General features: G+C 36.5%; 2 protein-coding genes and 1 long non-coding RNA gene across 4 annotated transcripts; 1 reads left to right on the plus strand and 2 right to left on the minus strand.

Moving 5' to 3' along the window:
• Nucleotides 1-6,729: 6,729 nt before the first annotated feature.
• On the plus strand, nt 6,730-12,509 carry LOC126593353 (serine/threonine-protein kinase Nek6-like). 2 transcript variants are annotated; one of them, XM_050259394.1, is made up of 14 exons: nt 6,730-7,032; nt 7,371-7,506; nt 7,843-7,909; nt 8,612-8,677; nt 8,807-8,853; nt 9,763-9,808; nt 9,909-9,989; nt 10,087-10,129; nt 10,237-10,286; nt 10,591-10,672; nt 10,762-10,811; nt 10,885-10,958; nt 11,079-11,130; nt 11,208-12,509. In XM_050259394.1, the coding sequence occupies exons 2-14, from the start codon at nt 7,388-7,390 to the stop codon at nt 12,339-12,341; spliced, it is 1,911 nt and encodes a 636-aa protein (XP_050115351.1). In that variant the 5' UTR covers nt 6,730-7,032; nt 7,371-7,387; the 3' UTR covers nt 12,342-12,509. The 2 variants fall into 2 exon arrangements, with proteins under 2 accessions (XP_050115351.1, XP_050115352.1); XM_050259395.1 differs by lacking the exon at nt 6,730-7,032 and adding an exon at nt 7,070-7,232.
• Nucleotides 12,510-12,680: 171 nt separating this feature from the next.
• On the minus strand, nt 12,681-13,323 carry LOC126593354 (uncharacterized). The gene has a single exon (XM_050259396.1). The coding sequence runs from the start codon at nt 13,151-13,153 to the stop codon at nt 12,815-12,817; it is 339 nt and encodes a 112-aa protein (XP_050115353.1). The 5' UTR covers nt 13,154-13,323; the 3' UTR covers nt 12,681-12,814.
• A 1,573-nt stretch (nt 13,324-14,896) lies between these two features.
• On the minus strand, nt 14,897-21,243 carry LOC126593355 (uncharacterized). Its single transcript, XR_007612922.1, has 3 exons — nt 20,356-21,243; nt 20,194-20,274; nt 14,897-16,212 (listed from the first exon to the last, which is right to left on the minus strand). It is a non-coding gene; the product is annotated as an uncharacterized LOC126593355 (long non-coding RNA).
• Nucleotides 21,244-25,071: the final 3,828 nt, after the last annotated feature.

The following is a 25,071-nucleotide window of genomic DNA, read 5'->3' on the forward strand; positions in this document are numbered from 1 at the left end:
AATTCCACACAACAATATAATTGCGTAATGCATGAAATATATATATATATATATATTGACAGATATATGAAACATATACAATATATATCGAAAGGAAAATATAAACAGAAAGGGGTTCATGCATCATGTGGAATGTTTTCATGCCTTGTGGACATTTCAAATATCTTCCTTTATTTTAAGCGTATCTGATTGGCAGAAAACAAATAGAAGTCTTTGAATTTGGTAGAAGAGAGCCTCCTCCTACGATCCTTCAGTTCCTTAGCTTCTGGCAGGAGCGTGCTGATAATATGTTGTAGACTTATTTAACTGAGCTATTTTAAGGGAATAAAGAGGGGGAGGCGGGCGGTAGTGAGAGAGAGAAGAGAGAGATTTAATTGTGAGGTGTGTGTTGTATCACCCCATTGTGCCTTTATTTATAGTAGTAGGATAAATAAAATTCTTACCCTTTTAGGATTAGAACTCTAATAGAAATTAGACTACTAAAAGGAATATAAAAGATATCCCTAGATACACTAGGATTTACACAATCACAACCCTATTCCAAATATGACTGCAACAATTTTAGACTTTTAACCTTTGCCTTGTAAGTTCTCAAATTTTCTTTGGTACGAACCTAGGGATTTTGGCTAGTAAAAAAAAATGTCACGTTTGTTTCAAAACCTTGTGGTGAATTACTAAAAAAATACATTAGACTCACAAACATGGAGTTTAGCTGATTGCAATACTTGAGAATTCAACATGGTCAACTATGTTTAAAAAAAAAAACAAGAGTTGAAATGTTGAAATGTTGAAATGTCCAAATTTTTGGATAGAAAACTTAATGGAATTAGAGTGAGATGACAAATTTATGGTTTCAGTTTATTAACATGACAAACCATTTAAAATCTTAGGTCATATGACAAATTATATAATGGGAGAACTAATAAAAAGTTTCCCACAAAACTTTGTTTCTTCGAAAAACACTAAGACAACATTACTTATTATTAAGGACATGTTTTATTCGATAAAGACAAAAAAAAAAAAAAAACGAGTCACACTTCATGAGGAATACGAATTAAAAGAAAATATTTTTAATAAAAAAAAGTGTCCTTAGTAATAAAAATGTGCCCGATAAAGAAGTTGACACACTCCGACCGAGATCAAGGCATGTTGGCCGTCACGTGAGGGTGACGTAGCCATGTGTACAGTGCGGAAGCAATAAAGATAAGGAATATATGAATAATTAAAAACCAAAACTACTAGAGTGCACTAATAAACAAGAAGTGTTAGGAGTAAGATACAAAAGCAAATACTCCTAATCAGAGCATAGCAAGTCTAGGTGCAGTCCAGTAGGACAAGTACTAGTTATACAGTACCATAAGATGCCCTACAATTATTTTGATATCTCAGAACCATCGCAGTCCTCAAGGCCACCAACAACAAGCTTACCTAAAACCTGGAGGGGTGTAAAACATAAAACGTGAGTGGGCAAAAACAAATGTTTTACAAAATCATTTCTGTCACATCCCGACTCGGGGCGGACCACTTCCCAGGCACGTTCCACCACCGTAGCACGATATTATCCGTTTTGGGCCCCGACCACGCCCTCACCATTTTGTTTCTGGGAACTCACACGAGAACTTCCCAGTGGGTCACCCATCATGGGAGTGCTCTCGCGCGCTACTCGCTTAACTTCGGAGTTCCAATGGAAACCGAAGCCAGTGAGCTCCCAAAATGTCTCGTGCTAAGTAGGGATGAGAATATACATTTAAGGATCACTCCCCTAGGTGATGTGGGATGTCATAATCCACCCCCCTTAGGGGCCCGATGTCCTCGTCGGCACACACGCGGCCAGGGTTATGCTCTGATACCAATTGTCACATCCTGACCCGGGGCGGACCACTTCCTAGGCACGCTCCACCACCGTAGCACGATATTGTCCGCTTTGGGCCCCGACCACACCCTCACGGTTTTGTTTCTAGGAACTCACACGAGAACTTCCAGTGGGTCACCCATCATGGGAGTGCTCTCGCGCGCTACTCGCTTAACTTCGGAGTTCCAATGGAAACCGAAGCCAGTGAGCTCCCAAAATGTCTCGTGCTAAGTAGGGATGAGAATATACATTTAAGGATCACTCCCCTAGGTGATGTGGGATGTCATAATCCACCCCCCTTAGGGGCCCGATGTCCTCGTCGGCACACACGCGGCCAGGGTTATGCTCTGATACCAATTGTCACATCCTGACCCGGGGCGGACCACTTCCTAGGCACGCTCCACCACCGTAGCACGATATTGTCCGCTTTGGGCCCCGACCACGCCCTCACGGTTTTGTTTCTAGGAACTCACACGAGAACTTCCAGTGGGTCACCCATCATGGGAGTGCTCTCGCGCGCTACTCGCTTAACTTCGGAGTTCCGATGGAAACCGAAGCCAGTGAGCTCCCAAAAGGCCTCGTGCTAAGTAGGGATGAGAATATACATTTAAGGATCACTCCCCTAGGCGATGTGGGATGTCACAATTTCATTTATCAACATTTCTAACCCTTCACTGTAAAACATGTATAATTTTTCCCAAAATTAGAATATAAGCATATACATAAATATATATGTAAATATATCAATTTAAACCATGCTTCACATAATCATATTCATATGTATGCCATGCCAAAATATAACAGAGTAAGTAATTCAGGTGAGAATAACTTCATAGAAATATAACATGTTAGCCGGAATCCCTGTGGTAGTCTGTACGGCTGAATTCATAGCTCAAAAGTCAATCTAGCCGGAGTCACTACAAGAGTCGGAACCAAATGAAAAGGTTTGTACGACAATACTGGGTGTAATATAATTATGCTCAATACTATTCTCACATAACAGCTGGGCGATAAATCGCTAGTCACCTATAAGTCAGAACCATAGTAAAGGTCTGTACGACAAGACTGTGCACCTAAATTGGATCCAATATGAGCATATGGTACGGGAGGTGACATTATAAATAGGCCTGTGCCATATCTCTGGCTAAATCACAATCACCCTAGGTGCAGTTTTATGAGCTCAACGTTATTCAATCACATATCACATCATCGATAATTCACATAACCAACCATAACTCACCTGAGCTTACCTGAGCGTCCACAGCACCACAATTTTATATAATGCATCATATACCAATTCATATACGAAACATAAATTCATATGCATGGCATTCAACGCATACTTTCATTTAAACACATTTTCTGGGAAAATATCAAGTATATAAGTATATACTGAAAACCAAAAGCCTACTCACTGGTATGTCGAAGGGTCGTAACCCCCGAGTCGCCCTTGAACGCGCTCGTCCTCGGGATAAGTCTCACCTATATGCGAATTAACTATAAAAACGTTATTTAAAGCACATAGACAAAACTAGCTAATAACTTCTCATACAATGCTCAAATGGGGTGTTTGAATATAAAAATGTGATCTACACAACCTCACGTACATCCCCATATTTTTAGAAATTTTTTTCGACCACCCACGTGCCGGCCAAGGCACGGCTAGACGCGCCACCCATTCGCTGGCACGTGCCTGGCACACCCACGACAACAGTGACGCCGTTAGGAATATTCCGTTAAATAGTAACGGAATCCATTAAAGTTAACTAACGCCGTTAGAATATTCCGTCAAAGTTGATGGAATATTCCGTCATCCTTAACCTTGAACCTCCGGCGACCATCGCCGACGCCAGAAACTGGGTAATTTTAAAACCTTGATATCTCACTCGATATTCAACCAAATTTCATGAATTTTATGTCAAAATGAAGCTTAGAACACTTAGAACAAACCCATACCAGTTTTAGGACCTAAATCCCACGAGATTCGTCGGAAAACTCCTCGATATTCCGGCTAAACCTGCAACTCGTCGTTCTCACTATTCTGACGTCCAAACTCTTCCAACGAACTACACCTAGCCTCGTGATGACCTCCTTAAGCTACCTATAAGCTCCAAATTCCTTAAAACCTTCAAAATTACGTGTGCATGAACAATGCACAAAGTCGGGGTTAGGGTTACTCGGGTTTTCGAAGCTTTCCATTCTAAAAAATGGTACCAATGAACTTAGAAACTTGCAAGGAACAAGAATCTTACCTCTTTGACGTCGATCCGTGAAGTTTGAAAGGCTTTGGGTGTCGTCTGTACGGTTGTACGGAAAATAGCTGAAAATTGAGAGGGAGAGGGAGAAGAGAGGGCACGGGAGTGATGTGTGGGTGTGAGTATGGTCCCAGTTTGGTTTCCAACCAAACAAAACAAACACTTTAAGTCCTAAGTGTTCCAAAAACTTAGGAAAATAATGGATAGGTCTAAAACTTAAACTTAAACCATACAACATATTTTAACGTCCATAGGTAAAACCGTCCTTTCACGTCCTCAAGAATAAAATAATATATATCTTCGGGACGGGCTGTGACAGAAGTTGCGTAGGAGTTTTTGAATAATAATTTTTTTTTGGCAAGGAGTTTTTCATTAATCTAAACTACATATTAATAAAACTCTATTTGTCAATCAAAAGTGAATGAAAAGACTATTTAGTCTTCTATCACAACGAAAAAGTTAAGGGTAGTAACGTAATTTTACAAAACAATTTTTTGATATTTTTGGTTTAAACATCATCTACATGTAATTTTAACATCTCAATTTTTGAAAAATAAAAAATAAAAAAGATAAAAAATAAACCTCTCTCCCCACTCCCACGTTCTCTCTCACTCTCTTCTTCTCTCCCTCAATTTTAAATATATAAAAAAAAAATTTAATACTAGTTTTTTATTAAAAAATTGCGTATAAGTTCATAGGACGTTTAAAAAATTATCTGGAAGCATTTAACAAATCAATGATGGAAGGCTCTTTTGATGTTGCTGCTCAAGAAATCAAATATTTTTTTAAGGTAGTATGAATTTATTAAGAAACCATCAAGGACAAATATAAAACATGCATGCCAAACATAATCAAGAGGCCATACAAGCCAAAAGAAACACCATACAAATTCACACTTACAAACTCATCATGAATATAATAGAATTCCTCAACCATCACGAAGACTCACATCTAACCAACAAAAAGATAACAATTTGTATGTAGAACCACCATAACAGCATCATGAGTAATATTCTGAACCAACCTCTCTTGCAATCTTTAGCAAAGAAGCACTACTAGAAGATGCTCTAAGAGCATTTCCACCCATGTTTTTATGTCATGGCTAGATCCCAAATCCAATCCAACCTTCATCTTCACCCATTTTGGCAAGTCATGGCTGATGTAGCATTAGCATCAGCCTTGTCGATTCTATCTTTGAGTCCAAATCCATGATAGTTACCATTCACAAGGGGTGAAAAGTAGCTTAATCATAACAGTCTTTTCCAAATTAATTTCAATCACTGAATGATTAGTGAATTGTAATTGTTATGAGAGTTACAATGTAAATGAATAGTAAATGCCACAACTTTACTCCAAAACTTAGATTCACCAAGAGAAATGTTAATTAGACCTTTTCAGTAGGATTCTCCATGGACTCTATGTAACCTTATGTTTTTGGTACAATATTTTATAATGTTGACACGAGAATTGACGTTAAAGTGTGAGATAACAGAGTCTATAAAATGTTCCACTTTAAAAGAGTTTCCTTAACATTTTTCATCCGCCAAATGGGTGGAAATGCTCTAAGAAATGAATATTTTTTGTTGGTGTCGTTGTTGTTGGTGTTGTTTTGGTACGACTTTGCCAATCAAGAACTTGCTCCATCCATCACCAACTGCTAGGCAGCATAGTACTTTTGTTGCCACTTGCAACCATAGACAATGAACAAGCCCAAGGTCAACTTCAACATCTGGGTAACTTACTCACAATATTTCTATTTTCCAAATTTCTTGAAGTTCTAAAAAGTATCACGGAGACAACTCATGAGCTATTAAAAGAATAATTAGCACCTTTAAAAAAGGATAATTAGCTAAGAGAATGATTTTAAATGGAATCACAAGGACTAAGAGGGCCAGCACAAACTGTGCACCCATAGAAAATCCCAAATAAAATTCTAAAAAAATGAGCCAACTACATTTGCAAATCAAAGGTACTATGCTCGACATTCATGAATAGAGAGTCAATATTAAATCGACAATTTTGTGCTTCAGACCAATCCTCTGCTTATACAATCTTATTTAATTAAAAATTAATAATAATACTTGCATCCCAACCCTTGTCGTTCCATATCTTTTCATTTAACGATTTTTCTTACACACATCTCATAATCCAAATCATTCTTTTTCTAAATCATCATTTCAATACTATTTAGGCAAAAATACAAATAAATCGGTAATTCTTAGTCATTCATATGTATCAAATAAATATACGATTTTGTTAATAATTAAAATCGTCACAGTGAACCGTCCATTTACTTTATATATCAATGACTAACGATTTTGAATTTGAGTGACTTAGTATAAAGATGTTCTTGAAATGAGGATTTAGGAGATAAACGGGCTCTAATTGATGTCGTATTGATAAAAATCGTTAAATGTAAAGGGTGGAACCATGAAGTTCCTTTAGGAGTGGAAGAAATTTTTATGTCTATCCAGAATACAAGCATCTACAGTATTATAACATAATTGAAAAATATGGTTAATATGTTCCACTGTAAATATAATTTCAAGTTTTATATAATGACAGTCTATTAAAAAATGGTCCAAAAAACAAATAGATATAGAGTTGGAAGGAAAGTGACATCATAACTACGCGCTGGAAAACATTCTCTGGTGAGAGGGCGAGAGAATGAGTCTGAAAATGCAAGCAAAGAAAGCCTTTGCTTTTTCTCTCTAGTCTTCATTTCACAGTACCTGTCACTTTACCTTTTGCCTTCCCAAACCTCTCTCTTTCTCTTCCCCAACTTTCTATTTGGTAGATAATCAACTTCTAATTAAGTAGTAATTTGCTGCTTTACTTGAGTTGTGACTGCCCCTCCACCATTTCTCTCTCTCCTCTCTCTCTCTCTCTCTCTCTCTCTCTCTCTCTCTCTCTCTACTTTTTTTGGTAAGTCATCACACTCCCCTCTCTCCCTTTCATCATTTCAGTTCTCTTGTTGCTTTTACTTTGAGTTTTTTTTTGCTTATTATTATTGCTGAATGTTGTAGCTTTTTATTCTTTTATATATCTCTCTCTGGTTTTTTTGGGGAATTCAGTACCCCCAAGACTCAAAGACTCTGACTTTGAACAAAATTGCATTGAATTTGGTATTTTTTTCCATTTTTCTCTACTGGGTTTTTAGATTTTGGGTCAAGTTTTGCAATAGGAGCAGTAATTTCTGTTTTTATTGTATGTAATTGTGTTCCTGCAATTGATTTAAATTGGGTTTCTGGGTTTTTTTGAAGGTGTTAATTAGGTGGCTATGGAGATTGACGATGCCGAAACGAAGTCAAAGATGGAAGATTATGAAGTAATAGAGCAGATTGGGAGAGGGGCTTTTGGAGCCGCCTTTCTTGTTCTTCATAAGACTCAGAAAAAGAAGTAAGAGTATTTTCTACCAACCTTTACCTTTTGAAATGAAAGTTGTAATTAGTAATGTAATTCTTGTAATCTGTAAGATAATTGTGTAATTAGAGACATAATTTAGCAAGAAAATTGAATAGCTGGATAATAGGGGTTGTAATTGAAGACAGAATTCAGTAAGAAAACCCTACACGTTTACCAAAAGTCACATCTCCGGGGTATGAATTTTCGGAAGAAGGGATATTTGAGATTCCAATACTTTATATTTTGATTGTACAACTTTTGTCTAACTCAAATTTGCTTACACCAATCTTTCTCCAACTTTGTTTAATTATTGAATTTTCCTTTTAATAGGTATGTATTGAAAAAGATTCGTTTGACTAAGCAAGCGGAGAAGTTCAAACGCACAGCTCACCAAGAGGTTGCTTCTTGAAAACTTTTTAGATATTGATAAATTTAGAACCGAGTGCCAGCTACAAATGTTTTTCCTTTATTTGTTCTTTAAAAGTTGTTCCAATTTGTTGACTTGCTATATTTCCAGTTAAAGGATGAGGCTTTTCTTTTTTCCATACCATTTTTCCTTTTAGGAACCAAATGTAGCATCAAATATCATCTCTCCTGTTTTCTTGGCAGTCAACATAGGACATACAAGCGCCAACTTTCTTATTTGTTTGTCCATATCAGCACTGTCATTCCAGTTATCTCAGTGTTATGAAACTTACATGTGTTGGCTGCACTTCATCCTGTCAGAAATACCCAGATCTATTTTGTGACAATCTACTGGGAGATGCAGGCGTGAAACAATATTCATATGAAAGTAGAATACACGAGCATGCGTTCGCACAGACATTCAAAATGCATTCTTGATTATATTATGGACACATAATTATAATAGATCCTTGATTGTAGCCTTCTAGTTTTGTAATCCCCAGTTACTATGATTCTAAATATCATCTTAGATTGTCGATAACACTTGTTTTATTCTCAATGTCTACCTCATATTTTGTCACCTGTGAACCATATTAGTTTTGTTCTGATATTTTTTCTTGTGATTTCATATTAATTTTCTCTGAAAGATGTGTTTCCTACTCAATTAATCGCAATCTCTATTATTCTGCTGCAGATGAATTTAATTGCAAAGTTGAATCATCCATATATTGTGGATTATAAAGATGCTTGGGTGGACAAGGTGAATCCATGATTCTTAAGTTTCATATATTTGAATAGGACTCAAGAGTATATGTTCGGATAAGTCTTTAGCACTTGTAGCAAAACTTGACTTCACACGCGCATGCTTAAAAGTTTATATTTTCTGCAGGGAGACTGCATATGTATTGTAACGGGCTATTGTGAAGGAGGTGACATGTAAGTAGCAACAATTTACATCAACGATATTCTAATTATGTTTTGGCTGGTATGACATAATGCAGTTTTCTTTTTTCCAAAAATTAGGAATTAAAAGAGTTATATGTTAACATCTTTTTGCTTCTATAACGAGTTTAAATACTTAATTTTGTTCCTCAAGTTTCTTCTAAGTATAAGCTTGAACAACGCACATGATTTTTGGACAAAATATAGGAGGAAACCTAATATCGTAGTTACTTAGTCAACATATTGATCTATGTATATGTATTGATCAGTCCTGTTCTTCTAAGGTCCATAAATAGGGGCGATACGTGAAGTATTGTTTTGGAGTCCTTAGATCAGATATGGACAGCCGGGATTCACCTCACCCACCTTTATCTAAGGGCTGGTTTGGTATTGCTGTGCTTTGAAAAAAAGCTGTTGTGAGAATAAGCGGTTGTGCTGTGAGAATAAGAGGCTGTGAAATAAATCAGCAGAGTGTTTGGTAAACTTTTTTGTAAAAGTGCTTTTGGAAAAAAAAGCAGTCTGATAGTGGGTCTTTTCATTAAAGGAGCACTGTAGCTCCGTGTGCTTTGAAAAAAAGCCAGTTTTCCAAAGCTGCAAATAGCAGCTTCAACGTTTTCCTTTGATTTCAGCTTATTCTCACAGCAGCTTCCAAAATAAGCCTTTTTTTTTCAGTTTACCAAACACCTAAAACCCTCACAGCTTTTTTTCATGGGTGCTTTTTTTTTAAGCACCTCACTCCCAAACCACCCCTAAATCTAGTGGATGTTAATTAAGAACTCATTTAAGGACCTTAGGAGAGTATTTCTTTTATCCTACTTTTGTCAAAACCTTTTTAAATTACTAAGTAGAAAATCAATTGCAATGCTTCCAGTGATTACTGAATGATAAACTTCTTGTTAACAGGGCTGATATGGTAAAGAAGGCCAGAGGACAATTTTTTCCAGAGGAGGTAATCAATTAGATTTGATAAAACTTCACGTCCTGTATATGTACCTGTATAAACGGTAGCAAGCAACTGCTCTGTGTTGTTATTCTGTTTTGCCCTGCAGAAGCTCTGCAAATGGCTGACTCAGTTGTTGCTAGCTGTGGACTACTTGCACTCCAATCGTGTACTTCATAGGGATCTTAAGGTAATATACTAATATAATATAGTGTACCCATAGTTGCAGTGAAAAATAATAGTATAATAGCTATGATGGTTAATAACATAAAATCCAATGATTGCAGTGCTCAAATGTATTCCTTACAAAGGACAATGACATCCGACTTGGTATGTAGACATATTGATTGGGAAGAGAAGCACTGTTTCTCTGCATTCAGTTTGGTTTCCATATTTGATGTTTTTAAAGAAATGTATATGTTGCATGGACCTTATAGGTGACTTTGGGCTTGCAAAACTACTCAACACAGAAGATCTTACTTCTTCGGTATGGACTCGCATTTATATTATTTTATTGTCTTTATGCCTCTACCTACACAATTCTAGTCTGTCTCTGAGAACCCTGTGGCTGTAAACAAGCTGGAAGTTCCAAGTATTTCTTTTCATGAAAATTTCCATAGAGTAGTTTACAAGCCTCTCCTTCCCCACCAAGCGCTGGGTTATCCAATAAGGCTACCCAATCTTGGAGAGGATATTCCTCAGTATTTTTGGCCTCTGGTACTTGCAACTATATCACTAAATTTACTTATTTATATGCCAGTTCATTTTCAATCCCTGTATTTTCAACATAGGTTGTCGGAACTCCAAACTACATGTGTCCTGAGCTCCTTGCAGATATACCTTATGGCTATAAATCTGACATATGGTCGCTTGGTAAGAACTCTAGTCTCTTATAGTTATACTTTCCTGGCTCATGACCATGATTTTGAACCGTTATAACTGTAGTTTCTATTGCTTTTCAGGTTGCTGTATGTTTGAGATTGCCGCACATCAACCTGCATTTAGAGCGCCTGTAAGTATAAGCTTGAGCTGCTGATGCCTCATTGATTTTATGGGCTGCCATTCTGAATGACTTGATTATACAGGACATGGCTGGGCTTATCAACAAAATTAACAGATCCACCATTTCTCCTCTTCCAATTGTGTATTCTTCCACACTGTAAGTAATTATCTTTAAAACCATCGAAACCATGGTGCTATTTGAAATGCATATTTCAATTGCATATTTCTAATTAATATGATATGTATCGACTTATATGGTATTGGCCTTGGATCGTAGGAAACAAATCATCAAGAGCATGCTCAGGAAAAGTCCAGAACACAGACCAACAGTGAGTCTACTCCCACTTGCATGATATTTGAAGAAATTTATTTTTGGCTCTAATACCCACATGATCTATTACTTTAGGCTGCAGAGTTATTAAGGCATCCACACTTACAACCATACGTCCTTCAATGCCGCAATGCATCATCTGTTTTTCTTCCTGTATGTCCACAAACCAACTTAAAAGAAAAAACTCCAAGAAAATCACCACCTAGCAAGCGCAGCAGTGGCAAAGACAACAGAGATAGAGAGGCTGGAAAAATGAACCACGTGGAAAAGGTCCAACCATTTGGGAGCAATGCTGATCTGACGCATAGATATGTAACAAACATTGATAACCCTGTATTCACAGCTAGTGCAGAAGAGCTTGAAACCAAGAGAGTTGATCCTACTAGCTGTTCTTTGGAAGTATCCAATGCCACTGATGGTTCAAAAGATGGGCCGACTGATTCAGAAGCATCTGTTTGCGATAAGCAAGCTGACACTATCAGTATAGCACAAAAGGAAAATACTGAATCTGACATTGAGGTTACATCAGAGAGCGCATCAAATTCTCAGCATGAAGAACTAGAAGAACCAACTGCCTCAAATTTCAAACACTTGAAAGAGGTTGATTTCAAGACTCTGAACAGTGAGGACAGAAAGGCATATGAAAATCAACAAGTTCTTGAAGGAGCTAAAGCAGAAGGAGAGGGGGCTAATGAAGAAAATTGCAGGGTATTGGCGGTGCCCAGTGTAAGCGGTACTGAAAAAGTTGGGTGGATTGATGATACTGAAGTGGAACCCAGTTGTTGTTTAGAGAAGGAAAGGTCCAATGTGTATACTGAAGTTGGTAATGCGGAATACTTGTTATCTGAAAATAACAATGAAAGCTCCATACAGAAAGCAAAACATGAAGTGGTGGGAAAGGCAGACAATAACAATTGCTCTGCGCAGATAGAAAAAGGTGAGGCTCGTGTGATTAATCAAGCAGCAGGTGATGTAGCGGCAGTAGGCAGTGATGATTCCAAGAGTGACTGGGAAAATCCAAGTCAGCAAAGAGCTGATGCCCTTGAGTCTCTGCTTGAGCTATGCGCACGGCTACTAAAGCAGGACAAACTTGATGAGCTTGCCGGCGTGCTAAGACCATTTGGAGAAGACGCCGTCTCTTCTAGAGAAACAGCTATCTGGTTGACAAAGAGTCTCATGTCTGCACAGAAATCTAATGGAGAATCCTAAGTTTTAACGGTCAATTTGCTTGTAATTTATGCAAAACTGTTCCGGAAAATAAGAAAAAGAAAAAAGAGTATTTGTTTCATCGTATTGACATAAATTTGTTTGTCAACCAGAGTGTTATTTGCTGAAGATTTAGAGTGGGAAATAACATATTTGCAGATTGTTACTCAACATCGGCTCTACTGGAAAAATCGATGCGATTAACTTTTACTGTTGTCTAAATGTACTGCATGTTTTTTTCACTTGTACAGTTTCTCTTCAGGTTTTAACCTTAATGAGGTGAGAAGAAAGGTTTGAAGGATCCAGGCAAGGGAATGCAGGTAAGTAAATATTACATATATATATATAAATGGATTATTAACATTCAACAATCTTAATCACATACGTACAAAAACATCCTTAATCCCATTGGGATTTCCAAGTAAATATTCCGCTTTTTATAGTCTCATTGAGAATATTTTTTTTCTTCTCTGAGCTTACTGCAGGTAATAGCCAAAGAAGGTCACGAGGAAGGCACCGGCCAGAGAGCCGACAATGGGCATGGTGCTGGCGGCGCCTGATGGAGCAGGAGCAGGAGCATGAGCTGAGTCAGGGGAGGATGCTGTGCTTGTGGTGGTAGCAGCTGAGCCTACGGGGGCAGTAGCTGAGGCCTTAGGAGTAGCTGCAGCTGGTTCCTTAGGACCAGCGGCAGCTGGGTCCTTAGTAGCAGCGGCAGCTGGGTCCTTGGGAGTAGCGGGAACTGGGTCAGCAGCCAAGACGACGCTCAATAAGGCAGCAAGGACGATGATGGCGAGGGAGATCTTCTTCATTTCCATGATGAATATTGTGAAATTGAGGATATGTTGATAAAAAACACAGCTGCCTTAGAGATAGGATATGAAGGAAATTTCTTTATTACTTCTTTGATTACTGCAGTGCTGAGGAAAACAGAGGAAAGTTGTTTCAATTTATAGGGAGAATTTGAGTTATGTAATTAGAATGAAACAATTTTTGGTGGTTGAACGTGTTTTTTGCATGGTATAAGGAAGGAAATCACTGAGCGATGTTTTTGCGTACCCGTGGCCACAAACAAATGCACATTTCTAGTTTGATTTGTTGTTCTGTTCAACTTCTAACTTTGGGGCCATTGGACTAAAACACATAAGAAAATTGGAACAAACAATAAAAACAACCATTTTAATTTGCTTGGTGGATCGGGAATGACCAAATTGGTGAACTTTTGGTCAAAGATATACACTTTAGCAAATACGTAGGGAGAGTACATTCATTTTATAGCAAATACGAAGCTCCCGTTACAATGCTAGTCAATATTTAAAACCGAATAAAAATAATTGTCACTTAGTACTACGGTCTAGTGATATTCCTCTTCACTCGTACGTAAGTGAGAGGTTTTAGGTTCAATTCTCGCCAAAGACGAATTTGAACCACATTATTGCTAGTTCACTGCGAGGCTAAGTCCACATCAACGAGCTTAATTATTATTTTTGTATTATTCTTTGTTCACTTATTAACTAACTAGTACTATAGTTCTAGTGGTTTTATTCCACTTGTAAGTGAGAGGGTCTTAAGTTTAAATCACATGGATGACGATATCATATAATATTTGTGTTGAGTTTGATGTCTAGCTATGAATGATCTATTATGTGGCTTAACCAATTCCCTATCCCCTGAGAGTAGAATATCGCCTCCCATTAGAATTGAATATCATTATGTCAAACAAAATAAAAAAACTTTGTTCACTTATTATGAAAACCAATCATATATGGTGGATTATGACATATTTGAGTAAATATGAAATTGCATCTTATTCGAAATTAGTGTTACTATCCTTAATTTAAACCATGTACGTGTCAAAATTAATTTAGCTACTCTCAAGAAAGTAAATATGAATGAACTAGTGGTTTTACTATTCTTTTAATTTTGCTATTCTTTGTTCACTTATTAACTAACTAGTTCTATAGTTCTAGTGGTTTTACTCCACTTGTAAGAGAGATGGTCTTAAGTTTGAATCGATGACGTATAATATCTGTGTTGAGTTTGAGGTCTAGCTATGAATGATCTATTATGTGGCTTAGCCAATTCTCTATCCCTTGAGAGTAGAATGTCACCTCTCATTAGAATTGAATATCATTGTATCAAACAAAATAAAAAAAAAACTTTGTTCACTTATTATGACATATTTGAGTAAATCTGAAATTACATCTTATTCGAAATTAGTGTTACTATCCTTAATTTAAACCATGTACGTATCAAAATTAGTTTCGCTGCTCTCAAGAAAATAAATATGAAATTACATTCGGCGGTTCTTTAAACCATTGTTGCACATCTTGAAAAATGACTTGAGCTACATAATTAAGAGAACTTTCAAACGACATTTGAATGTCCTTTGTTAGTGTTGCATTTGTAGAGTTTTTGCTGTTTAAGCCGTTAATTGAATGTTTACTGATATTTTGAATGTTCCTCATCTAAAGTAGGGCTAGTAATGAAAAAAAACCCTCTAAGTGGATCTCTCCCATCAGGGATCTTTAACATAACCCCAGAATCAACTTCAATACAAAGATTCAAAAAGAAATTAATTAATTTTTCCCTTCATACATTAATCGAGAGAGACGGAGAGAGAAATTGGAAAGAATAGAGGCAATTCAATTAATTGAAGAATGTCTTCACCAAAAAAAACAATTATTTCAAAGAACGTAGCATAGCGAGTTGAAATACATGAAATCAACACGATCTCCTTTCTTCACTTGAAAATTAATCCCATCACCATCTCATGAATATGGTCTCACTTTCCAATTTGCCGTTAAAAGAATGACTTATTCCCCGAGCTGAATAATTAATTACCGAAGATAAAACCCAAAGAACGACAAAAGGGAGGCCCCAGCCAATGATCCAACGACTGACAAGGTAGCGGAGGCGGCACCACTTGCTGGGCCAGGGGCAGCGTCCTTGGTGGCAGTTGGAGCTCTGGCGGCCGCTGCGTCCTTCGGGGCAGCAGCTGCCTTCGGTGCATGTTCCTTACCGGCTGCCAAGACCACACTGATCAAGGCAGCAATGACGATGATGGCAAGCGAGATCTTCTTCATTTCCATGATTGATTGAATGTGAACTTGAAGTGATAAAACTCTGAGTTCCTTAGAGATAAATATTGAAAAAAAAAAAACTCGTTCTTAATTGTTCTTTGCAAGTGCGAGGAATTGTGAAGAAATACAATTTTATAGGGTGGAGTGCTGGTTATTATTAGAACGAAACACTTCTTGTTAGTTAGTGTTAGTTAAGAATAGGTTTAGAATGAACACGTGTCTGGTTTTGCATGGCATGGGGATATAAAGTGTTATTATTTCTTTTTCTTACGAGTGGTATGAATATCCAAATCATTTTTTTTGGTTTTACACTTCAACCTTTTTTATTTTTTTTATTTTCTCCCTCTGGGTCTTTTAGTTTCTCATAATTTTTGGGGGTGTTCTACCACATGCTGCTATATGGATACAAGTATAAACAATTGTACGGATTTATAACATTTTAAATTGGTACGGATACAAGTATAAATGATTGTGCATGACACATTCCGATCCGGAATGTCCATTTAGACTTCGAATCGAGCTGTGCTGGCCGACACCTAGAAGGTGATAAAACCATTAAGTGTAGTAAGGTGGAAAATTGAATAAAGTGTAATGAGGTGGGAAATTGAATAAATTTAAACTTAAAAGTGCCTAAATGGAAGAGTGTGCATGTGAGCGGGATTGAACCCAATTCACAAGTGATGTCAGAACATAAGTAAAGTATAGTAAAGGTAGGATAAGAATTATACCAGGTAATCACGTATACCAAGATTTGGTAAGAATCCTTGTCAACATGAAAGCTCTGCTACTAAAACCTGGAGGGGCGAAAAACAAGGGTGAGTGGGTCTAAAAATAAAGTTTTGTAAAAACTTTTTTGAAAACGTAATAACCCCTCGCCGTAAAACAAGTATAGTTTCCACATATAACATATTACGTATAGTATAAAAATACTTACCGTATCCAGCAATATCTCAATAATGAAATATGTCACGACATTTCGTAAATAAACACATAATGTCCAGTAATCACATAATTTCTCATAAACAAACATATCATATCGAATGCTCATCGATGTATGCTGACACACGAGTTCATGCAAAGATCTTCTGACATGAACAAGATTTGGTGTAATGATGATTTACGCTATAGTATTACAATCACGTGAAGATTGGCGTTATGCACATTACATCCAAGTCCTAATTGCCTATAGCAATCTTGGACAGGACTGGCACCTACAATGGACCCAAAGTGAGCGTACGGTGCGATGTGAACATACACATGAATGACTAGCCCGGGCGAGTATTAACACCAGTGCAGTACAAGATGAGCAGATAACGTAAGTAAGATCATGCAACGGTAAATTGATAATTCTAGTCAATATAACACTATTCATGATAGCAAATATAATTAAGGCATCCCATAACAGTATGCATACTTGTGCATCTCGCAGGATTCAGAATAATTTCATAATTCTCAACATTATGACATTTCTTATAAACGTTAATTTAATTATGAAAATCATGTAGAAAATTCATTATTAAATATATAAGTGAAAACTACACAAATACACACACACACACACACACACACACACACACTATATAAAAGAAAAGACCCACTCATAGATAGGCCTGGCAAACGGGTCGTGTCAGTCGTGTTCGTGTCGTTTTTGTGTAACACCTATTATCTTAACGGGTCGTGTCGTGTCATACCTGTTATCTTAACGGGTCCTTAACACGTCGGGTCAAGTGACCCGACCCGTTATGACCCGTTAAGAAAAATATAATTTTTTTCTTAAATTTGCACATATCACACATTGTCACATAAATATTACTTCAAAACATTAAAACACATTTGTCGCTTAAGTACTACATCTACACTCGAAAATAAGAGCCTCATAAAAAATCACTACTAATCTATTACAAATATTAAATGTGCAAGGATATGCAAAATGAAAGCGTTTTTGTTTTCAAGGTTGTGAAGCCTTTTTCAAAAGTTTAAACCTTGCCAATGGAACTCAAAGCTTAATGCAAGTGATCCACTAGTGTGTTTATTCGTACTTTTATTAAGTATAACATAAGATTTTGTGGTATCCACTAGTGTAAATATTTTAAATTGAAGATCGAATTCAATCATTGTATTCATATAGGGTCAAGGAGTGTAGTTGTAAAAAATCATCAAAATCGAAGTTAAAATAACTGTTAAATTGTGATTTTTCATTTATAATCGTTGAAAAGTTTTGTCCCGTTACTTAATCTTTAAATGTTTGTTTTTTGTAATTTTTGGCGTATGCGATCTCGAAGCATATACAAACAAGTATGATGGTTAGATCGTTGAAACTAGTTTCGTAGAATGCGTATCCCATCAAAACAATAGATTCACTAACACTTAAAAGTTTATTCTTACTTTCATTAAGTATAACATAAGATTTTGTGGTATCCACTAGTGTAAATATTTTAAATTGAAGATCGAATTCATTCATTGTATTCATATAGGGTCAAGGAGTGTAGCTGTAAAAAATCATCAAAATCGGAGTTAAAATAACCGTTAAATCATGATTTTTCGTTTATAACCGTCGAAAAGTTTTTTCTCGTTACTTGATCTCTGAATGTTTGTTTTTTGCAATTTTTGGCATATGAAATCTCGAAGTATATACAAATATGTTTGACGGTTGGATCGTTGAAACTAGTTTCGTAGAATGCGTATCCCATCAAAACAATAGATTTACTAACACTTACGAGTTTATTCATTCTTTCATCAAGTATAACATAAGATTTTGTGGTATCCACTAGTGTAAATATTTTAAATTGAAGATCGAATTCATTCATTGTATTCATATAGGGTCAAGGAGTGTAGATGTAAAAAATCATCAAAATCGGAGTTAAAATAACCGTTAAATCGTGATTTTTTGTTTATAACCGTCGAAAAGTTTTGTCCCGTTACTTGATCTCTGAATGTTTGTTTTTTGCAATTTTTGGCGTATGCGATCTCGAAGCATATACAAACAAGTTTGACGGTTGGATCGTTGAAACTAGTTTGGCAAAATGCGTATCTCATCAAAACAATAGATTCACTAACACTTAAGAGTTTATTCATATTTTCATTAAGTATAACATAAGATTTTGTGGTATCCACTAGTGTAAATATTTTAAATTGAAGATCGAATTCATTAATTGTATTCATATAGGATCAAGGAGTGTAGCTGTAAAACATTATCAAAATTGGAGTTAAAATAACCGTTAAATCGTGATTTTTCGTTTATAACTGTCGAAAAGTTTTGTCCCGTTACTTGATCTTTGAATGTTTGTTTTTTGCAATTTTTGGCGTATGTGATCTCGAAGTATATAGAAACGTGTTTGACGGTTGGATCGTTGAAACTAGTTTCGTAGAATGCGTATCCCATCAAAACAATTGATTCACTAACACTTAAGAGTTTATTCATACTTTCATCAAGTATAACATAAGATTTTGTGGTATCCACTAGTGTAAATATTTTAAATTGAAGATCGAATTCATTCATTGTATTCATATAGGGTCAAGGAGTGTAGCTGTAAAAAATCATCAAAATCGGAGTTAAAATAACCGTTAAATCGTGATTTTTCGTTTATAACCATCGGAAAGTTTTGTCTCGTTACTTGATTTGTGAATGTTTTTTTTTTTTGTAATTTTTTGCTGATGCGATCTCGAAGCATATACAAACAAGTTTGACGGTTAGATCGTTGAAATTAGTTTCGTATAATTTGTATCCCATGAAGTTCAATGGTGTGTGTGTGTATATATATATATTTATTAAGTAGATTTAAATCTATTTATTTTGTATGTATAATTATTATAGTTTTTTGGGGTATAAAATTTAATATATATATATATATATATATATAACTATTATAGTTAATATTTTGGGGGTATAATTATTATAGTTAATTTAATATATATATATATATATATATATATAATTATTATAGTTTTTAGGGGTATAAAATTGTTAAATTAATATATATAATTATTATAGTATTTTTTTAGGGTTATAAAATTATTAAATTAATATTCTGCTTATCGTGTATCGTGTTACCCACGTATACCCGAATCAACCCGTTATCTTAACAGGTGCTTATCGGGTTACCTGATAACGACCCGTTTCGTTATCGTGTCGACCCGAACACCTGTTAATTTTGTGTCGTGTCGGGTTATCGGGTCGTGTCAGGAATTGCCAGGCCTACTCATAGATACTTGCGAAATCGTAACTGTTCGAACGAGTAAATATGGATCGCCAATGCTAATCATACCTAAGCATAATAGAGACCCATTATTAAAACTTAATTAATATGTTTGAATTTGGAGAAACGAACGGTGGATTCGAAATCAGTGCGCTGAAATACGCTAAGAAGGGTCCCGTATAATTTTCGTAAAAAATCCATGGTCAACCCTAAAAAGTCAACCGAGCCGTCGAGGCGGTCAACTACATTAAAACTTTGGAATTTCACTAAATGGATGTCAAAAACGAACTCGAGACGTCGAAATTAGTAGGAAGGTTTTCGAGAAAATTTCATAAAAGTCAACACAAGGAATGTTCCAAAATATTCCAAATCCAATTAGGAACTGATAGGGTCGGATCAGGGTTTGGGCATTTTTTTTTTCTTTTTCCAATTGCCGTTGTAGCTGCCAGAATCTGGGGATTTGGCTGGGAAACTTCCCCAACTCTGTTTAGCTTCGAATCTCAAACATTTTCAACAATCTTTATATCAAAATGAAGCTAAGGAAAAGGAGAACAAGGATTTACCAACACGAGGACTTACCGTGGCTGGAAAACACCTGTAACTTGCGGGTCTAGTCGTCGAAAATCTAGGGAAGTCTCCCATCGCCGTTTCTGTGATACTCTACATCCAAAACACACAAACACGCTCAAAATCAAACCATGAAGACAAAAGTATAAGGTTTAGAGTACTCCTGAGGCTTACCTAGGACGTGAACGGGGAAGACTTCGTCGGGAAAATGTTGAAGTTCGAACAGGGATCAGGGTCTTCGAGTTTGGGTTCCTACAATATTCATGTCCTCATTTCAGGGCTTGAAAATGTGTGATGGTGGTGATCTGGTGGTGTGAAGACTCGCCAAAGAAAAATGGCAAGTGATGTGTTGTGCGGTGGTGGTTTTACAGAGGAAGAGAGGGTTGTGAGGAAGAGAGGTGTAGAGTGAAAGAAAGAGTTTGAGACAGAAATAGAAAGAAAGGTAAATGGAGAAATGAGTGAGGTGGTAGCATGGGAGTGGTGACCTAAGGGCAGTGTTTTAAAAATCGGCCGAAGCGGCGCCTAGGCGCTGGGCAATGGAGCTCCGACCCAATTTAGACCAAAATGTTCAATTAGGCGGGGAGGATATAGGCGGCCGCCTAGGCGCTTGTTATGCACTTGAGGCGAGCTAGGCGGCGTTAGGCGGCAGTCTAGGCGGTTTGAATCTCGCTGCAAATCCCAAACTTGTTACAATTTTCGCAAAGGATCTACAACATCAGATCTCGTACGTAGCAGGAAGGACCCGAAAATTTTTATGTAGCTCATCTCTATGAAGATGAGGGAAGAGAGAGTGCCAAGAGAGAGAGAGAGAGACTGCCGATGAAGAGAAAGTGCATCTCGTCTGTGAATATGAGAGCAGAGAAGGGAGTGCGAATAGAAAGTGCGAAAAGAGAGCGAGAGAGAGACTAACATTTCAATATGTGTTGGTGGTGCAAGTTGAGGACTCAAAAGCTTGGGTGATGTGAAAGAGCATGGATGGTTTGTGATTTTAAAATTGAAAACCATGGACTCTGATGGTTTTGTGGACGGGTGATGTGAAAACCACCTTGGGTGGATGGGTGATGGACGATTTGATGGTTTTAACAATGAAAACCACCCACTATGTGGGCTTTTTATATTTTTAAAAGTTTGGGATATATATATATATATCTTATATAAATTATAAATTATTTAGATAATATTTTGTTTTTTTTCCTAGGCAAGCATATCATATATGTACATAAAACATTCACATATGTATGTTATTCTATAAGAAATAGCATATTAGTCAATAATTATTTACATTTTATATAGTAAATTTAATTAATTCATATAATATATAAGAAATTTACCTAAATTCGCCTAGGCTGCCTAGGCGCCCGCCTAGACCCCGCCTAGCCGCCTAGAGGTTAGGCGTTAGCCCGCCGCCCGACTAGCGCTTAGCGTTTTTTAGAACCTTGCCCAAGGGTATGAGAGATATGGGAGAGACAAAAGGGAGAGGTGAAGTGTTATGTGGGCTCCACTTGGCACACAACCCAAAGCCACCAGAAACAAAATAGAAAAAATATCTCCATAAACGTGTAATTACCCAATCGCCCATCACGTTTGTAGTTCCATAAGTTTTTAATCGTAACTCCAAATTTGATTCCTTTTGCGCCTACACGTTCGTGCCATTGAATATTACCAAAATACACTAAAAGACAGGATCATATGTGTCGTTATACGGCTGTCAACGAAAGTCAACCCACTCACCACTAAGGGCATTTTCGTCAATTCACTCTTTTAAAATTAATAAAATTGTAAAATTAGGGACGGGTTATTACAATCTACCCACCTTAAAAAAATTTCATCCCCAAAATTTTAAATAACTTGCTGTACATAAAATAGTGAAAATATAAAAGAAAAGTATATGTAAAGAAGATATCCAGCTAGAGCGGTTGCATAAAAGAGAATGATGTTCTGTTGGGATCGGATTGCAATGATTCATCTTTAATGCCTCCAAACTCAACATTTCCTTCTCCTTCAGTACAATACTATAATATATTACCTTTATAAAATCATAGAATCAACATATATATATATATATATATATATATATATGTTTAATATTATCATGTCAAAATACATATATAATAACGTAAAGTTAAAATAATGGTATTGAAATTAAAACTGAAAATAGAAAAAATTTCACGTACGCATTCATATCGTCACGTACTCCAAAAATATATATGTAGTATCTTTGGGTCAAGTCCAAATAATAAATAAATAGATAATTAAATAAATAAAAATACCAATGTAGATGGGCCTACTTATCCATTTGCTTAACGAACCCAACAAATAAGTTATCGATATTACAGTCTGCAGCCCGCAATACTGACAACTCACTGTTGTCTCGATAAGCAAGTGATAAATTCCCGAGGGTGCAATATTACCATCATGCCCCTCATTGGAAAAATGTGCATAAGTCGTCAGATTTATGCCTCGATCGTGTTAACGCACTACCCTCTTTGGAGACATCGTCAATATTACACAATTTCCTATATCGTAATCTCGATCATTCAAATACCTGTTCGCAATCCTCTTCTGTTTATCAAGTACAATTCGTAAAATTCTCTATACAACGCTTCTGGTGGTGCCATACCCAAAACTGAAGTAGTAACTGTAGTTACATGTTACTCTACCAGAGATAAGTGTCTATCATAACCATGCTAAAACTGTGGAATGGACAAATGCAACACGTCCACTAAGGTCTGGATAATTCGTTCACATTGGCCATCAGTCTGAGGGCGAAAATGTGGTATTGGACAAAAACTTAGTACACATGTCCTTCAAGAAGACTTCTCAAGACTTGGAAGCAAAACGCGCATCACAGTGAGATACAGTAGTGAAATGCATATCATATAGCCGAACAATATAGTTTAGAACGCCTTAGCGAGCAGATTCATAGTGAATTTCTCTTGTATTTAGCAAAAAACTATGTCGAGAAGACTAAAAGAACACTTAAGAATTTAAGAGTCAAAACAAGTCCATCAAATCTAGAATACAAGGTAATTGGATTAAATGCATAAATCTCTCTTTAACTATAGCTTCCGGAATATTCAATCACCAACGGTAAAGGTTTGTTTAGCAGCGTATTTGTTGGGTGATTGAGGAATTAATGATCACAACTAAAATTTCAATGTCCGAGTGATTTTCCTAGATTGTATGTCTGCATAAAAAATAATACGGAATACAATAGGGTAGATACGTACTCAATGTTGACTGGAATGCCTTCCAACATAAAGAGGCGAATATGGAATCACAATTAAAGTAGATGTTGATCGAGAAGCCAGAAAATCTGAAAAATTTCAAGAATAGTAATTTTACCAAGTGGTAAAAAATGTAGTCCATCTGGACCAACGGAAAGTAAGCTGACTTGTCAAGTCGGTCGTTAATCACCAAAATATCATCATAATCTCCACATGTACAAGATACCTCGTACCGGGAGCTTATGGTGATATTTCCCCCTCTCCATTTGAATACCGGAAGTGATTATAACCACTCGAACTATTTCTTGATGATTGGTAAGTAATGTCATATCAATACTCGTGAAGTCTAGCTAAAATGGGATAAAACAGACTAAAAGTGTTCAAGGGTATATATGTCTTTTGCAGCGATAACATAATTACGTTTTCACAACCAGGGTAATACACGATAGTGCAATCGTAGACGTTGATTTGGAGATCTACAGAAGCGAAACTCGAATCACACCATAAGGAATAGGTCCAAGCATTCATCTTTTGGATAGGTGAGTGGGGAAGATTAAAGCAACAAGTACCATAGGTGTCACCATAGCAATAATATAATAGCCCATGTCTTCCTTATCCACTCACTATTTCCATCGCCGCTGTCGGAAATTTAGCTCATTTCAAATGAAGATGTTATTTGAGAAGTTTTTGAGGTTGGTAAAGATTTTGGACATGTTTCTCGACACAGAATTGTCACAACTTTAATCATATTCCACATCTCAACTAAATTGGTTTTCATCAACCAACTTGGAAGGAAAATGTTACAGCTGAAAAGTTGCTAACAAACTGTCGATAAAATTGGTTTTCCTCAACCAATTTGTGGGAATGTCACACTTTCATTAGCTACAATCTTTTGAGAAAATTGACAAGAATGTCGTCTGCTGGGATCGTGTCTCCCAAAAAAAGGACCAATCTAAACAAAGCTAGCATTTGAAGAATTTGGTATAAAGTTGACAGTCGGTGTTTAGAGAAATTGGTTTTGCTGCCGAAGTAGATGAGAAAGTCTTTGATAAGACTGCTACGAATTCATCAAGCTAAGGAAGAAAACTAGGGCTCTAAAAGATTGTCAGAGAGACCATCAATTCGAAATATGGGTTAATGGTTTTAATTGTCACCAATTGAGTTGCCATGAATCTAGGTACAATCCTAAGGTTCAGTCTATTGTCCTTGCATATAGGTTTTAGGTTCCCTAAGATAAAGTGTTGGGTTTATGGTTCTCAATGATGCAAGAGTTGTTGAATAAGATGTAAGAAAAATTGGTGTTTTACTAGGAAGTGGGTCGATGGTGTACTCCATTTCGCACCTTGGTGGTATCATAGATAAATTTTGAGAAGTGATGCCAAGATATACGTCCCCGAACGTACCATACTACCTTTTTTTCTCCACAACACACACTAATAAGCCACACGACTTTCTCAATATTCATTTCGCCTTTACGGCGAGAAAGATAACTCGTACTTTAATTTCTAACATTCACTTATGGAAATGACCAAAGGGATGACTAGTAGTCGAAAAATGACAATTTTCGGTCAATGCTTCACCAATGGGATAATTATGATGTAGTCAATTCATATATTGGATGACATGAAAATCCACAATATCCAATGAGATAGATTAACTGGCA

Source organism: Malus sylvestris, chromosome 12 (assembly GCF_916048215.2).
Source record: "Malus sylvestris chromosome 12, drMalSylv7.2, whole genome shotgun sequence".
NCBI lineage: Eukaryota > Viridiplantae > Streptophyta > Magnoliopsida > Rosales > Rosaceae > Malus > Malus sylvestris.

Coding starts and splice junctions, on each gene's coding strand:
- LOC126593353 (XM_050259394.1), top strand. CDS start 7,388: ATGGAGATTGACGATGCCGAAACGAAGTCAAAGATGGAAGATTATGAA. Junction 10,287..10,590: donor CAGAAGATCTTACTTCTTCG/GTATGGACTCGC, acceptor TTTTCAACATAG/GTTGTCGGAACTCCAAACTA. Junction 11,131..11,207: donor GTCCAGAACACAGACCAACA/GTGAGTCTACTC, acceptor CTATTACTTTAG/GCTGCAGAGTTATTAAGGCA.
- LOC126593354 (XM_050259396.1), bottom strand. CDS start 13,153: ATGGAAATGAAGAAGATCTCCCTCGCCATCATCGTCCTTGCTGCCTTA.